The sequence below is a fragment of the Erinaceus europaeus genome, chromosome 1 (assembly GCF_950295315.1).
Source record: "Erinaceus europaeus chromosome 1, mEriEur2.1, whole genome shotgun sequence".
NCBI lineage: Eukaryota > Metazoa > Chordata > Mammalia > Eulipotyphla > Erinaceidae > Erinaceus > Erinaceus europaeus.
In genome coordinates this window covers 145,164,351-145,180,171 of record NC_080162.1, presented here as the reverse complement: position 1 = coordinate 145,180,171, position 15,821 = coordinate 145,164,351, and the positions used below count along the sequence as shown (strand labels likewise).

Below are 15,821 nucleotides of genomic sequence, written 5' to 3'. Positions count from 1 at the left end.
AACATGTATGGTCAACCAGATGTGCCACTACACAGCCCTGAGTAAGTCAAATGTTGTACTCATCTTGCAGTTTTCAATGTCTGATGTACTTTTGGACTTATTTACAATAGTTAGATTTAAAAATGCACAATATCCCATACAAAAGCTTCTTTATGTAAGTGAAAAATACTAATGGCTCAGAATCTAAATGCTATTTAGCCTGAGGCTCTATTCTATAATTTAAAATTTGCTTTTATAAAGTATTAGGTTTCAGGTAAATTTTATGTTATTTTTACTAATCAGAAATAAATGTGCTCATAGTTGATTGACTAAAATTACTTCAACAGTATATATAGCTAGGGGGTCAGGCAGTGGTACACCTAGTTAAGTGCACACTTTACAGTGTGTAAGGACCCAGGTTCAAGCCCCTGGTCCCCACTTGCAAGGGGGAAGCTTCATGAGTGTTAAAGCAGGGTTGCAGCTGCCTCTCTTTCTCCCCACCCCCTTCACCTCTCCTCTCAATTTCTCTATCTAAAAAATTTTTTTAAAGTATAGCTAGGGCTGATTCTTTCCTTCCTTCCTCCCCTTTCTTCTATCCTTCCTTCCAACTTTTCCCACAGTCTTAATGGCAAGTTGCAATCTTTATTTTCTCTCTCAGTCTTTTGATAGCCATTACACTTTTTAAATACATATTTATTATTTAGACAGAGAGTGAGTATGCACAAGCCATGACTCAGACCCAGGACTTCATAGTTGCAGGCCCTTTGCTTTACCACCTCCCAAGTTGCCCCAGGCCAAGTTTGAATTATTTTTTTATTTTATATTATTGAGAGAGATAGATCATATCACTACTCCATCATCCACGGTGCTCTCCTAATGCTGTCCATGATGTTAAGACTCAAACCCAGGGCCTCAAGCACAGTAAAGTACGTGTTCTACTGGGTGACCTATCTCCTGGTTTCATTTATTTATTCATTACTTATTCCCTTTTGTTGCCCTTGTTGTTTATTGTTGTTGTTATTGGTGTCGTCGTTGTTGGACAGGACAGAGAGAAATGGAGAGAGGAGGAGAAGACAGAGGGAGAGAGAAAGACCTGCTTCACCGCTTGTGATTACGCTGGTCCTTGCATTTTGCGCCATCTGTGCTTAACCTGTTGTGCTACCGCCCGATTCCTCTGGTTTTATTTTAATGAGTCCTTTAGTTTTTAAATTTATTTTATTTACTACATGTGAAAGACTTTTACATGAGACAGAGAAAGAGAGAAACGGGCTGGGTGATGGTGCACCTCATAGGACACACACATTACAGTGTATAAGGATCTGGGTTCAGACCCCTGGGAGAAGCATTATGAGCAGTGAAACAGTCTTGCTTTCCCTCTCCCTGTCTCCCCCTTCCCTCTCAACTTCTGTCTTGATCCAAAACCAGAAAAGCACTTCAGTACCTGCAGTGCCAGGGATCAGACTTTTAGGCCCACTTGAGTCACTTCCCTAACCTCCTGAGTCCTTCTCTATGATACTGGAAGTTAAACTTCTTTCAGAACAAAGAATGGAAGGAAGTAAAAAAAAAAATCAGCTCCATGTAAAAGTGGAAACTTCTTGAGTCCATTTACTAGTGGACAAAGAGTGGGATCTCCTTACACCTTTTTCCCCCTCCAAAGTACTGCTTTGCTCTGACATTGGATAGTGCTGGGGATTTGACTTGATGCCTTCATATCTATCTATTTATTTATTGATTGATTGATGATGTTAATTTATTGATGAAATGCCAGGCACAAGCAATGCTGTACATTGAATGTGGGTTCTTATCCTCTAGTCATTGTGTCACCTCCCAGACTGCCAGACAGGCTTCCTTTTTAGCTGTTTTTTAAATTTTTTAACTGGATATTTATTTGTTTGTTTGATTATTTATTTTTAAATGAGAGAGAGAGATATAGATATACCAGAGGAGTGCTCTGTCTGTCATTTATGGTGAGAGGATTAAACCCAAGGCCTCATGCATGCAAGGCATGTATGTACCACAGCCACCTCACCAGTATCTATGTGGATATTCTTTTTTTTTTAATTTTTAAAAAATTATCTTTATTTTTTATTTACTGGATAGAGACAGCCAGAAATCGAGAGGGAAGGGGGTGACAGAGAAGGAGAGACAGACACCTGAAACACTGCTTCACCTCTTGCAAAGCATTCCCCTTGAAAGTGGGGACTGGGGGCTCGAACCTGGGTCCTTGTGCACTGTTAACATATGAGCTCAACTAGGTGCACCACCACCCGGCCCCTAGATATTCATTTTTAAAGAGGTGTGTGTGTGTGTGTGTGTGTTTGTATGAGAGAATGAGAACATGGGGAGGGGGGAGGGAGAGAGAAAGGGAAAGACAGAGAGAGAATGAGAACACCAGAGAGAGAGAGAGAGAGAGAGAGAATGAGAACAGCAGAGTATCACTCTGCCACATGTGGTGCTGGAGGAGAATTCCAAGTTTTTATTTATTGTGCCACCTTCCAGGCTGCTACATGGTTGTTCTTACCTCAGATAATTTAGTTTGTCTAAAATTAAAATTGATTCTTGGCTCTCAAACGAAATGATTCTCCAAGATTTTTCGTATTTTCTCCCCAGACATCCAGACTTCATAGTCACTTTAGATAAGTCACATATCATAGCTTTTCTTGTACTTATCAAATCATCTGTTAACTCCTTCTATACAATGTACTTTGTGTAAAAAAAGATTCCTGGTGCTTCCACCCTAACCAGTCTTTTTTTTTTTAATTTTTTTAAATTTTACTTATTTATTCCCTTTTGTTGCCCTTGTTGTTTTTTTATTGTTGTAGTTATTATTGTTGTTGTCATTGTTGGATAGGACAGAGAAATGGAGAGGAGGGGAAGACAGGGGGAGAGAAAGCTAGACACCTGCTGACCTGCTTCACCGCCTGTGAAGCGACTCCCCTGCAGATGGGGAGCCGGGGTTAAAACCGGGATCCTTATGCCGGTCCTTGTGCTTTGCGCCACCTGCGCTTAACACGCTGTGCTACAGCCCGACTCCCCACCCTAACCAGTCTTATGTAAGCAAATGACTGGTCCATTCCTTCATCATACATTTGTGATGAAGATGCTAGACTCTGTGCTAGTGTGAAAGTATATGAGGGGCCAGGCGGTGCTGTACCTGGTTAAGTGCACATATTACATACAGTGTGCAAGGTCCCAGGTTCAAGCGCCTAGTCCCCACCTTCAGGGGGAAAGCTTCATGGGTGGTGGAGCAGGGATGCAGGTGTCTTTCACTATCTCTCCCTTCCTTCTCAATTTCTGTCTCTATCCAATTATAAATAAATAGAAAAAATTTAAAAATCAAACTAAAAAAATTGAAGAGGGTGCTGGATAGTGGTGCACATAGTACTAAGAGCAAGGACCTGAGTTCAAGTTCCTGGCTCCCCACCTACAGGGGTTAAGCTTCAAGACAGGTGAAGCAGGACTACTGGTCTCTCTGTCTCTCTCCAATTTCTCTCTGTTCTAGCCAATAAAATGGGGGGGGGATGGCCACCAGAAGCAGTGGATTCCTAGTGCTGGCACCAATCCCCAGAAATAACCCTATAGGCAAAAAAAAAAAAAAAAAAGTTAAGATGAAAAATGTAGTCACTGCTCTGGAGGATCCAGAAGTCTACAAGAGGAATTGACTAATGAAAGGACAGTTCTCTGTAGCCTGATTTGTGGATGCTGTGGTAATGATAAACACAGGGGACCTTGGCACTGGAGAGGAAAGCCATTCATCACTGAGCTGCCTCTCTTGACTCCAGTGTTATCTGTAGTCTAATTTGCTGCACATTCAGTTCTTGTTCTGTAGCCACTTTTCATGCCACTTTTCTGATAAAAATGGGCTTGCTTCATAATTTAGCCTTCTTTGGCTTGTCTCTTCTCCTTTTCACTTTTTAACTGCCTTCATTGTTACTTTGTCTTTTCAACCTAGACTCCACATTTCCCTCAAACTCAAAATGTGCTAAATTTATTTATTTGCTTTAAAAAAAATTATTGGGGAGCTGGGCGGTAGCGCAGCGGTTAAGCGCACGTGGCAGGAAGCACAAGGACCTGTGTAAGGATCACGGTTCCAGCCCCTGGTTCCCCACCTGCAGGGGAGTCGCTTCACAAGCAGTGAAGCAGGTCTGCAGGTGTCTATCTTTCTCTCCCCTTCTCTGTCTTCCCCTCCTCTCTCTGTTTCTCTCTGTCCTATTCAACAATGATAACATCAATAGCAACAATAATAATAACTACAACAACAATAAAAAACAAGGGCAACAAAAGGGAAAATAAATATTTAAAAAATTAGAAAAATTACTGGGTTAATGATTTACATGTGCAAAATTTCATAGTTTTCTGCAAAATAGTCACTTCCAGCCTAGGTCCTTTTCTACCATCTTGCATTAGGTTCTGAAAGCTGTGTGTCTCCCCCACCTCCCCTTGAATGAGAGTCCTTCACTTTGGTGTAATACACCAAACCCAGTCCAAGTTCTGCTTTGTTTTCCCCCTTCTGTTCTTATTGTTCTTAGTTCTCAGCTTCTGTCTATGAGTGAGATCATCCCATATTCATCCTTCTTTTTCTGTCTTACCTTATTTAACATGATTCCTTCAAGCTGCATCCAACATGAGGTGAAGAAGGTGAATTTACCATTCTTAATAGCTGAGTAATATGCCAGTGTGTGTATATATACCACAATTTTCTCATCTACTCATCTGTTGGTTGCCTGGGTTGCTTCTAGGTTTTGGATATTACAAACTGTGCTGCTATGAATATAGGTATACCCAAATTGAATGGATGTGTTTGTTTTCTTAAGCTATATTCCCAGGAGAAGAATTTTTGGGTCATAGGTAGGCCTGAGAGTTCTCCAGACTGCTCTCCACAGGGGTTGGACCAATTTATATTCTCACTAGCAGTGCAGGAGAGTTCCTTTGTCCCCACAGCCTCTCCAGCATTTGTTGTTGTTGTCCTTTCTGATGTATGGCATTCTCACAGGAGTGAAGTGGTATCTCATTGTTACCTTTATTTGCATTTCTCTATCAATTACTGGGCATTTTTTTCATATATCTGTTGACCTTTGGATCTTTTCTTTGGTGAATATTCCGTTCATGTCCTCTCCCTGTTTTAGGATGGAGTCATTTGGTTTTTTGTGGCTGAGTTTGGTGGACTTTTTATATTTTTTAATTAGCTTTTTGTTTGATGTATGACATAAACAGTTCTTTTTCCATTCTGTAAGGACTCTCTTGTTTGGGTGGTGATTTCTTTTGCTGTGCAGAAACCATTCAGTTTGATGTAGTCTTGTTTTTTTATTTTTGTTTTAATATTCCTTGCAACTGGATTTTTAAAAAAAAATTTTTTTTAATTTATTATCAGATACAGACAGAGAAATTTGAGAGTGTTGGGAGAGACAGAGAGGGAGAGAGACAGACACCTGCAGCCCTGCTTCACCACTTCCTCCCCTTGCTAGTGAGGAGCCAGGATCGAACCGGGATCCTTATGCTGGTCCTTGCGCTTGGCGCCACATGTGCTTAACCCGTGGCTCTGCCACTCAGCCCCCTGCAACTGGATTTGTATCACTGAAGATGCTTATAAAATTTAGATGGAAAAGAACTTGCCACTATTTTCCTGCCAGTAGTTTCTGGTCTAACATCATAGTCCTTGATCCATTCGGAGTTTACTTTTGTGTGTGGTAAAATGCAGTGGTTCAGTTTCACTCTTCTGCTCAGTTTAACCCAGTTTTCCCAACATCAATTGTTGAAGAGACTCTTCTTTCCATTTAATAGTTTGGACACCCTTGCGAAAAACTAGATCTCCATAGGTGTGTGGGTTTATTTCTAGGCTCTCAATTCTATTCCACTGGTCAGTGTGTCTGTTTTTGTTGCAAGCAGTTTTGATCACAATGGCCCTGCAATATAGTTTGAGATCTGGAAGTATAATGCCTCCAATTCTTTTTTTCTCAAGATAAATATTCCTAGATATTTTTCTGGTTCTCGACAAACTTTTGTAGCTTTTATTGGATTCTCTTAGAAAAAAAAATTGGTGGGGGTGTCGGGCAGTGGCTCACCAGGTAGATTGTATACTTTATAGTGCAAAGGACCCAGGTTCAAATCCCCAGCCCCTACCTGCAGGGGAGAGGCTTCACAAGGAGTGAAGTAGAGTTGCAGGTCTTTCTCTTCCTCTCTCTGCCCATTCCTTCTCAGCTTCTCTCTGTCTTATTCTAAAAACAAAAATAAACACCTACAAATTATTTGAGGCCAGACAGTGGCACACTTGGTTAAGCAGACACATTACAGTGTGCAAGGACCCGGGTTCAAGCCCCTGGCCCTCACTTGCAGGGGCAAGGCTTCATAAGTGGTGAAGTAAAGTTACAGATGTCTCTCTGTCTCTCTCCCACTCTCCCTCCCCCCTCCCCTCTCAATTTATCTCTGTCTCTATCCAGTAATTAAAAGAAAAAGAAAAAAATTGGTGGGACCTTGGTGTGGATTGCATTAAATTTGTATATTGCTCAGGGTAGAATATTCATTTTGATGATGTTCTTCCAACCCATGAACATAAAATATCTTTCTACTTCTTTGTATATTTTTCCATTTCCTTGTATAGTGACTCACAATATACAAGTCTTTACTTCTTTTGTTAAGTTTATTTCTAGATATTTCATTGTTTTTGCTGCTATATTGAATGTGACTGATTTCTGGATTTCTTCTTCTTTGACTTAGTATTAGCATAAAGGAATACATTGACATTTCATGTGCTAGTTTTGTAGCCTGACACCATACAATGTTGCCTGATAATTTCCTAGAGCTTTCTGCTGTATTCTCTAGGTTTTTCTGTGTATATTATCATAATAGTGACACTTTGACCTCTTCTCTTCCAATATGTATCCTTTTAATTCTTTGCTCTTGCTTGAATTGCTATGGCCAGAACTTCCAACACTATGTTGAGTAGTAAGAGTGACAGTGGGCAGTCCTGTCTAGTCCCTGATCTAAGTGGGAATGCTTTCAGTTTCTCACCATTAAGTATGATATTGGCTGTAGGTTTTCTGTATATAGGTTCCACTAGGTTAAATATACGGGTGGTGGTGCACCTGGTTGAGTGCACGCTATAATGCCCAAGGACCCAGGGGAAAGCTTTATGAGTGGTGAAGTAGTGCTGCAGGTGTCTCTCTTTCTCCCTCTCTATCTCCCACTACCCTCTTTATTTCTGGCCATCTCTATCCAATAAATAAAGATTAAAAAAATTAAAGTGGAAGGAGGTAGATAATATTTATGCAAAGAGACTCTCATGCCTGAGACTCTGAAGTCCCAAGTTCAATTCCCCACACCACTATAAGCCAGAGCTGGGCAGTGCTCTGGTGTTTGTCTCTCTGTCTCTCTCAAAAATAAAATAAATAAAATATTTTTTAAAATTAAACAAAAAAGTAATAGCACAACTGATCAATTAGGGTAAAAGTTTCTACTAGACATTTAATTTTAATAATTGGTTTATTTTAATGTATTTTTACCCTACCTGTCCTTTGGGATCACCTCCTATGTTTATGAGTCACTTACAATCGATAAGAACACTGTGAGGGTAGAATAACTTTACTCGTGAGTTAAAGATCTGAGTGTAAAATTTAAAATGCTCAGGTTGCCAGTGGTATCACACAGGACTTGCATACAAGAGGCCCCAGCTTCTGTCCTTGGCATCACCATCAACCAATGCTGAGTGGTGCTCTGGTAAAATAAATAACAAAATGTTTATGAATATGTGAGAAATAGTTTTTTTTTCTTGTGTTTTAATCTCCTTATAAGACCACTGACTGCTTAAGCAGAATAATCACAATGGATTATGCTTTTTCTGATAAAAAATAAAATGCCCAGATGTTTGGTGGTGGGTGTGGTATAATCTCATAATCTCGTAAACCCCCATTAATCACAACTAAATCTTAAATAAATTGGGAGGCTTCTTATAATCAATAGCACATCATTTTAGTTGGTAACCTTTTCTAGTGGTCAAATAATGTTTGACAGTAGCATTATAAAGACCAGCAGATAGCTCCCTGACAGGATGCCTGCTTTGCCACGCACATGACCCAGGTTCTAGCCTCTGGTGCACCACATGGGAGTATGGTAGCACTGGCAGAAGCTGTGGTGCTCTTCTTCCCCACCCCTCTGTCACCCAGAACAGTGAAGGCCCTCACACCCCAACAGTGACCAAACAGCAGGGTGAGGAAGTTAAAGTGTGTACTTGTAAAGCTATTAAAGTAGCCAAGAAAGAGGATGATATCCCTTGGAGACTAGGAATTATAAAACAAAACCTCAAGAAGGTACAACTCATAAGATCATAATGCAAATAAAATCAAATTATAAGAAATACTTGGTATAGAAGAAGTCAGGAAGAGAGGGAAAAAACAAGCAAAATCATGTCCCTGAAGCTGTATGTTCTGTGAGATGATTGTTTTTACTACCTACTCCTAGAGTTCTGAAAGGTTGGTCTTCCTTTCCGTTCCCTTCCCTTCCTTCCCCATCTCCTCCAGTGGACCACAACACTGGAGTTTCCTCTGTTGCGGTGGCATCTTACATGTGGCGCCAGGGCATAAACCTGGGCTATGCTCACAGTAGTGCACATGCTCTACCCAGTGAGTGACCTGTCTACTCTCTATTTCATTCTTATTTTTTCTTTAGAGAATTAATATTCTGTATTTCTTGATACTCAAAGAATTTTTTTTTAATTCTAACTCAGCATTCAAAAACGTTTTGCAAGCCCTTTGCCACCCACTTTCCACACTTCACAACTGTCCTGTTGTATAATCCTCAGGTTTACTTAACATCTGTTTCTGTCCCTTCTCTTCTGCACTCGAGAAAAAAAGGCCAGTATTCTGACTTTGTCACTGACTCCTATACTTGCTAATCTAAAATGTTGTTAGGTAATGGCACAGTGGGACGAATTGATCTTTGATTTTTCTGTGATGTCTCAGTGTACCTTACACTTTCCTTTTCTCCATGATTCAGAGACATGAAAAATGCTGTTATTGGAAACAACAAGCAGAAAGCCAACCTCATTGTTTTAGGAGCTGTTCCAAGGTATGTCTGCAATAACCCCTTTTCCTGATGTTTATGTTGGTAATGCAAATTTCATTATCAACCCTAAGCCTCAACTTAAAAAAAATTTTTATATTTATTTTTTTTTCCTTTTTGCTGCCCTTGTTGTTTTATTGTTGTAGTTATTGATGTCGTCGTTGTTGGATAGCACAGAGAGAAATTGAGAGAGGAGGGGAAGACAGAGGGGGCAGAGAAAGAGAGACACCTGCAGACCTGCTTCACCGCCTGTGAAGTGACTCCCTTGCAGGTGGGGAGCCAGGGGCTCGAACCGGAATCTTTACACCAGTTCTTGTGCTTAGTGCCACATGTGCTTAACCTGCTGCACTACCGCCCAACTCTCGGGGAGAGGCTTTCTTTAAAATACTTTTAAAAATACATTTATTTATTTATTCCTTTTTGTTGCCATTGTTGTTTTATTATTGTAGTTATTATTGTTGTTACTGGTCTCATCATTGTTGGATAGGACAGAGAGAAATGGAGAGAGGAGGGGAAGACAGAGATGGGGAGAGAAAGATAGACACCTGCAGACCTGCTTCACTGCCTGTGAAGTGACTCCTCTGCAGGTGGGGAGCCGGGGTCTTCAACCAGGATCCTTATGCCGGTCCTTGCGCTTTGCGCCATGTGCACCCAACCCGCTGCACTACTGCCCGACTCTCACCTCCACTTTTTTTTCTGTATTATCTATTATATATTTTTTAAAAGCCTCTTATTTTTACTAATACTTGCTTTGAAATATATGAATTATTTCTTCAAAAGAATTCAGAATGCTAGAGAATGGACCTATGAAGTCCATGTAGCATATTGGGGAATTTGGGAAGCTTATTCACTCATTGTATGGCCTGGCATGCAGGGAGACCCTGCTCTAGAGGGATGTGCTGTGTGATGGACAGTGGCCCTAACCTGCTTCTTACTGTCCAGGCCTTCTGTGTAATTGGATAATACTTGCTTTGGAGCCTCAACACTTTTTTTTTTTTTTCTTGAATTAAATAAATCTGCCTGGGTGCTGTCTCTTGCCTCTCCGCCTCATTAGAATTTGCTGTTTTTTATGTAAATGTTTTTATATTATTATTATTATTGGATAGAGACAGAGAGAAGGGCTGGGTGGTGGCACAACTAGTTTAGAGCACATGTTACAATGTGTGAGGACCTGAGTTCAAGCCCCTGATCTCCACCTGCAGGGAGAAAGCTTTGTGATTGATGAAACAGTGTTGCAGGTGTCTGTCTGTCTTTCTCCTTTTCTCTGCCACCCCCTTCCCTCTCAATTTCTGGATGTCTCTATTCAATAAAGATAATAATAAATTAAAAATTTTATTTTAATATTTTATTTATTTTTAATTTTTTATTTATAAAAAGGAAACACTGAAAAAACCATAGGATAAGAGGGGTACAGTTCCCACTACCAGAACTCCATATCCCATCCCCTCCTCTGATATCTTTCCTATTCTTTATCCCCCTGGGAGTATGGACACAGGGTCATTATGGGGTGCAGAAAGTGGAAAGTCTGGCTTCTGTAATTGCTTCCCCACTGAACATGGACGTTGACAGGTCTGTCCATACTTCCAGCCTGCCTCTCTCTTTCCCTAGTGGGGCAGGGCTCTGGGGAATCAGAGCTCCAGGACTCATTGGTGGGGTCATCTGCCCAGGGAGGTCCAGTTGGCATCATCTTAACATCTGGAGCCTGGTGGCTGAAAAAAAAAAAAAGAGTTAACATATAAAGCCAAACAAATTGTTGACTAATCATGAACCTAAAGGCTGGAATATTATAGATGATTTGGGGTCTTCATTTTAGAGATAGCTAGTAGGCCTATTTTAGTATATTCCAAAGGGCCCATGACTATACTAGTTTAAGAAAGAGAGGGGAGGGGAGATAGAAAGGGAAGGAGCCGCTTAATGAGGTGCACTACCACCAGTCCCCCAGAATTTACTGTTTTTAAAATTAACTCATTTTCCTTTGAGTACCTAATGGCAGACAATGGCAAGTATATAATTTCCTTTTTTGCCTTTGCTACTCAAAACTAAGTTATTTATTTATTAATTGCCACTAGGGTTATCACTGGGGCTTGGTGTAGGCACTAGGAATCTACTGCTCCTGGTAGCCATTTTTTCTTTCTATTTTATTTGACAGGAAAAAGAAAAATGGGGGGTGGGGTGAGATAGGGAAAGAGAAAGAGAGACACCTGCAAACCTTCACTGTTTGTGAAGCCTCCCCCTTGTAGGTTGGAGCTGAGCTTGAACCACCGTCTTTGCACTTTGCACATGGTACTATGTGGGCGGCTTCCTGGTTTTTGTTTTTTTGTATTGCCACCAGGGTTATCACTGGGGCTTAGTGCTGTTACTATGAATCTACCATTCCCAGCCCCCAGGGTGTCATTTTCTTTTTTCTCTTATTTTCATTAGCTAGGACACCAAAAAATTGAGAGAGGACAGGGAAGTAGAGGGAAAAAAAGACATCTGCTATCCTGTTTCACCACTTAAAAAATGGCCCCCTGCAGGTGGGGATTGGGGATTGAACCTGGCATCTTGTGCTTAGTAATATGTGTGCTTAATCAGAACACCCCCCAGAACTAACCGTTGTGTGCAACTATTGTAAGTTTTTCATTCAGTATTGTCTTACAGTTTTAGGGTTTTTTTTCCCCCCTATCTTTGATATAGGATATGTGATTGTTTTGGTTATAGCCAGTTTCAGATGTGTTTTTGGTAGCCATTGAGCTTTCAGAAGATTTTCATAAAGAATTAGTGGTTAGTATACATGATGTATACATATGCTTTTAGGAAGAATAAAGGTTCTGCCCTAGCACAGTATGTCATTACTGATAACTGATCACAGAGTCTGGGGAGTAATTGTTGGGCTGGAGTGGAAATGGATCTCCTGATTCTCAGAATTGGGAGACAAAGAGAGCTTTCCTTGTTGAAAACAAGGACTCTAAAGTAGTGCCTCTAGACTGTCCTTTGTGATATCTTTAGCTCCAGCTCTCAATTCAATGTCTGTTTCTAGTCTGAATTTAAGATCTGCAGCACTTGCATTTGAAGACTTTGAGTTTTTTTTTTAATGTAATTTTCATTAGCGATTTGGTAATGGTTTATAAGATTATAAGGCTACAGGGGTATATAGTCCACATCACACCAACCACCAAAGTTCTGTCTGTCTAACCCCTTCTGCTAATCACCATAGTTTAAGACTTTTGTTTTTTAACTTTAGGATATAAGTTTTATTTTTAAATTTTATTATTTTTATTTATTTATTAGAGATAGCCAGAAATCTAGAGGGAAGGGGGTGTTAGGAGAGAGACAGAGAGACACCTGTAACACTGCTTCACCACTCGCAAAGCTTTCCCATTGCAGGTGGTGGCCGGGGGCTTGAACCTGGATCCTTGCGCATTGTAACATGGGCACTTAACCAGGTGTGCTTCCACACGGCCCCTATTTATTTTTTTAATTTAATTGTCACCATGGTTATATTTACGATGCCAGCACTGTGAATTCACATCATCCAGTGACCATCTTTCCTTCTCCTCCTCCTCCTCCTTTTTCTTCTTCTTTATAAGTAACGTGTGCTAACCAATTGAGCTACTGGAGCGAGTCCCCCCACCCCCATCTTACCTGATAAGACAGAGAAATTGAGAGGGGAGGAGGAAATAGGGAGAGAAAGATAGACATCTGCAGACTTGCTTCATTGCTCATGAAATATGTCCCCTGCTGGTGGGGAGCAGGGTTTTGAATCTATCAACCAGATTTTTAATATGTAAAGAGTATTCATAGCCTTTTTCTGTTACATTATTTAGCTAACTTTTGTTTTTAGTTTTTTAGTCTTCTGTTTATCAAGTTCCTTCTTTTTAGATTGTTGTACTTGCTTCAGCAAGAAACCTCGAGCACAGAGCTGAAAACGGAGTGTGCAGTGGTATTGGGGAGTCTTGCTATGGGTACTGAAAACAATGTCAAGTCTCTACTGGATTGCCATATTATCCCTGCCTTACTACAAGGTATGTAGGACAGTTGTTTTTGCACAGCTAAATATTAAGAGTTTTCTTGTGCTTTAAGTACAGATTAAGTGCATGAGTCTCTGATCTGTTCTGTTAATAGGACTACTGTCTCCAGACCTGAAATTCATTGAAGCTTGCCTTCGATGCCTACGCACCATCTTCACGAGCCCTGTCACTCCAGAGGAGCTACTGTATACAGTGAGTCTTCGGTGTTTTTAAGCCATCATTTCACTAGCAGAGGACTTAGAATCTTAGCATCTCAAAACCCACCATATCTGTGCTATGTTACAGAAGTTTCCAGAAGTATTTTGAGTTCTTGCTTCTTTGCAAATATCAGACGATCCTAAGCTGTTAAAGATATAAAAGATAACCTCAGAGTTTGAGGAATTTGCAATTTTTAAAAAAAGACTCATTTGATATTTTAATGTATAGATAACAATACAGTATTTTATGTTAAATTAGTGAAAGGAGATTTCACTCATTCTTGGTTGAAATTCAGAGTAGGCATTATAGAGAAATTAGAATTTGGGGGCCGGGCAGTAGCACATTGGGTTAAGTGCACATAGTATGAAGCACAAGGATCCTGGTTTGAGCCCCCGGCTCCCCACCTGCAGGAGGGGTCACTTAGCAAGTGGTGAAGCAGGTCTGTAGGTGTCTATTTTTCTCTCCCCCCCTCTATCTCCTCCTCCTCTCTCAATTTCTCTCTGTCCTAGCCAATAAAATGGGAAAAAATGACCTCCAGAAACAGTGGGTTCATAGTGCCGGCACCAAGCACCAATGATAACCCTGGAGGCAAAAAAAGAGAATAATTAAGAATTTTATTTACTTATTTAGACCAGAGCCATACTCACTTCTGGTTTATGATGGAGCTAAGGATTAAACCTGGACCTTGGAGCCTCAAGCATGGAAATCTTTTGCATAAGTGCTGTGCTATCTCCTCTGCCTGAGAAGCTAGTATTTGACCTGTTTTGAATAATGAGCACAATTACAGAAGTAGAGAAGAAAAAGAAATCCAATCTAGGAAAACTCTAGAAGAGAGCATCCTATAGGACAGTGGGCAGAATGGTTTAATGGAGGATGGCAGTAGCTAGCTGCTGTATACACCATCCAGCTCACAGGTGTCAGTTAGTTGCACTGAACCACTACTCTATCATTAGCCTAGTTAAGCTCCCCGCCCCCCCATGAACTCACCAAATGTCTGAAGCATAAAATTGGAGATGTTACATAGTATAAATTGTTTCTCTATGAAAGCTCCTCACTATGCCTGGGTCTGAATTTTTCTTATATAGAAAAGTCAAATGGTCTAGACCAGAGTTTTCCAAACAATGAACCATGGTTTATTAATAAATTATGAAAGCAGAGTGACAAGCTAGCCAGGATCTTTTTATCCCCCTGTTAATGAGATGTCAATTCAGGAGAAACTTCTACACACAGATAATTGGTTTGATCTCTTTGTGAATGCAAGAGGATCTTTAGGATACAGTCTTTGATTTCACTTATGAGTCCTTTTCTGTAAACTGGACATCCCTAATTGAGAACTAGTTGGAGAGGAGTCCATGGACCAGTAGCATCTGAGTCATGGCAGTACAGTTCAAAACCCTGTTTTAAAATCCTGTTTTCAGATGGGTAACTTTGGGCAAATTATGTAGTTATTTTGTAGCATATTGGCAGAATGGGGCAATGTGAAGAATTGGGATGGGGCTATTATAACAGGAAAATAAAGGGAATAAAAAAGCAACCAGGGGTTGTGGTCTGAGAGGTGGTGCATTGGATAAAGTATTGTACTCTCAAGCATGAGGTTCTGAGTTTAAACCCCGGCAGCACATGTACCAAAGTGATATCTAGTTCTTTCCCTGTCTCTCCTCCTTTCTCAATAATAAATAAACTTTTAAAAACAAAAATTCTGTATCACCAAGAATTACCAAAGGGAAGATGAGATTTCCTGGGAGCTTAAACACAGAGAAGGTAAATTAAAAAAAAAAAAAAAAAAAAAAAGCTCGGTGGTGGTACACCCAGATGACCACACACTTGACAGTGCACAACGACCCAGGCTCAAGCCCCCCAGTCCCCACCTGCAGGGGGTGAAGCTTCATGAGTGGTGAAGCAGTGCTGCAAGTGTCTCTCTGTCTCCCTCTCTCCCCCTCTCAATCCTATAAAATAAATATCTTTGAATAGAGAGCAACTGAGATGAGGGTTTCAGAAGTAGTTTCAACAGCTTGAAAGAAGCTTTTTTTTTTAAATCTCTTTTTTTTTTTTTTTTTTGCTACATCTTAGCTGCTAACTGCTTTCTTGACTTCTGCCAATGCTGCCAATTAGTTCCCTTCAGCCCATAAAATAGATGGATACTGGTCGTTACTGCCTTTTCTCTTTTTGTGTACTTGGTACCTGCTCCCCCCCACACACCCCTTTATTGCCACCAGGATTTTTTCTGGGGTTCAGTCCTGGCACTGTGAGTCCATTGCTCCCAGTGGCCATTCCCCACCCCCTTCTTTCTATTTATTGGCTAGGACAGTGTGAAATGAGAGAGGAGGGGAAGATAGAGAGATACAATGAGAAAGATAAACACCTGCAGACCTGCTTCACTGCTCATGAAGCATCCCTCTCCAGATGGGGAGTGGGAGGGATCAAACTTGGGTCCTTGTGCATGGTAATATGTGTGCTTAATTGGCTGTGCCACTGTCTGGCCCCCTCTTCTTTAATATTTATTTTATTTTATTGGGCCGAGAAAAACAGAGGGGAGGGAGGTTTGGAGGGCTGGATAGAGGAAAGAGATGCCTTCAACAC

The 15,821-nt window shown here is 40.7% G+C and overlaps 1 protein-coding gene across 5 annotated transcripts in view; it reads left to right on the top strand.

Moving 5' to 3' along the window:
• The window catches only part of ARMC8 (armadillo repeat containing 8), a 120,793-nt gene that overhangs the window by 32,975 nt on the left and 71,997 nt on the right, over positions 1–15,821 (top strand). For 4 of the 5 annotated variants that reach the window (XM_060196742.1, XM_060196750.1, XM_060196745.1 and 1 more), the window contains 3 exons: positions 8,968–9,039; positions 12,895–13,037; positions 13,138–13,235. In XM_060196742.1, coding sequence (XP_060052725.1) covers positions 8,968–9,039; positions 12,895–13,037; positions 13,138–13,235 — 313 coding nt within the window. The remainder of the gene's footprint in view (positions 1–8,967; positions 9,040–12,894; positions 13,038–13,137; positions 13,236–15,821) is intronic. The other variant, XM_060196735.1, reaches the window with a different exon arrangement.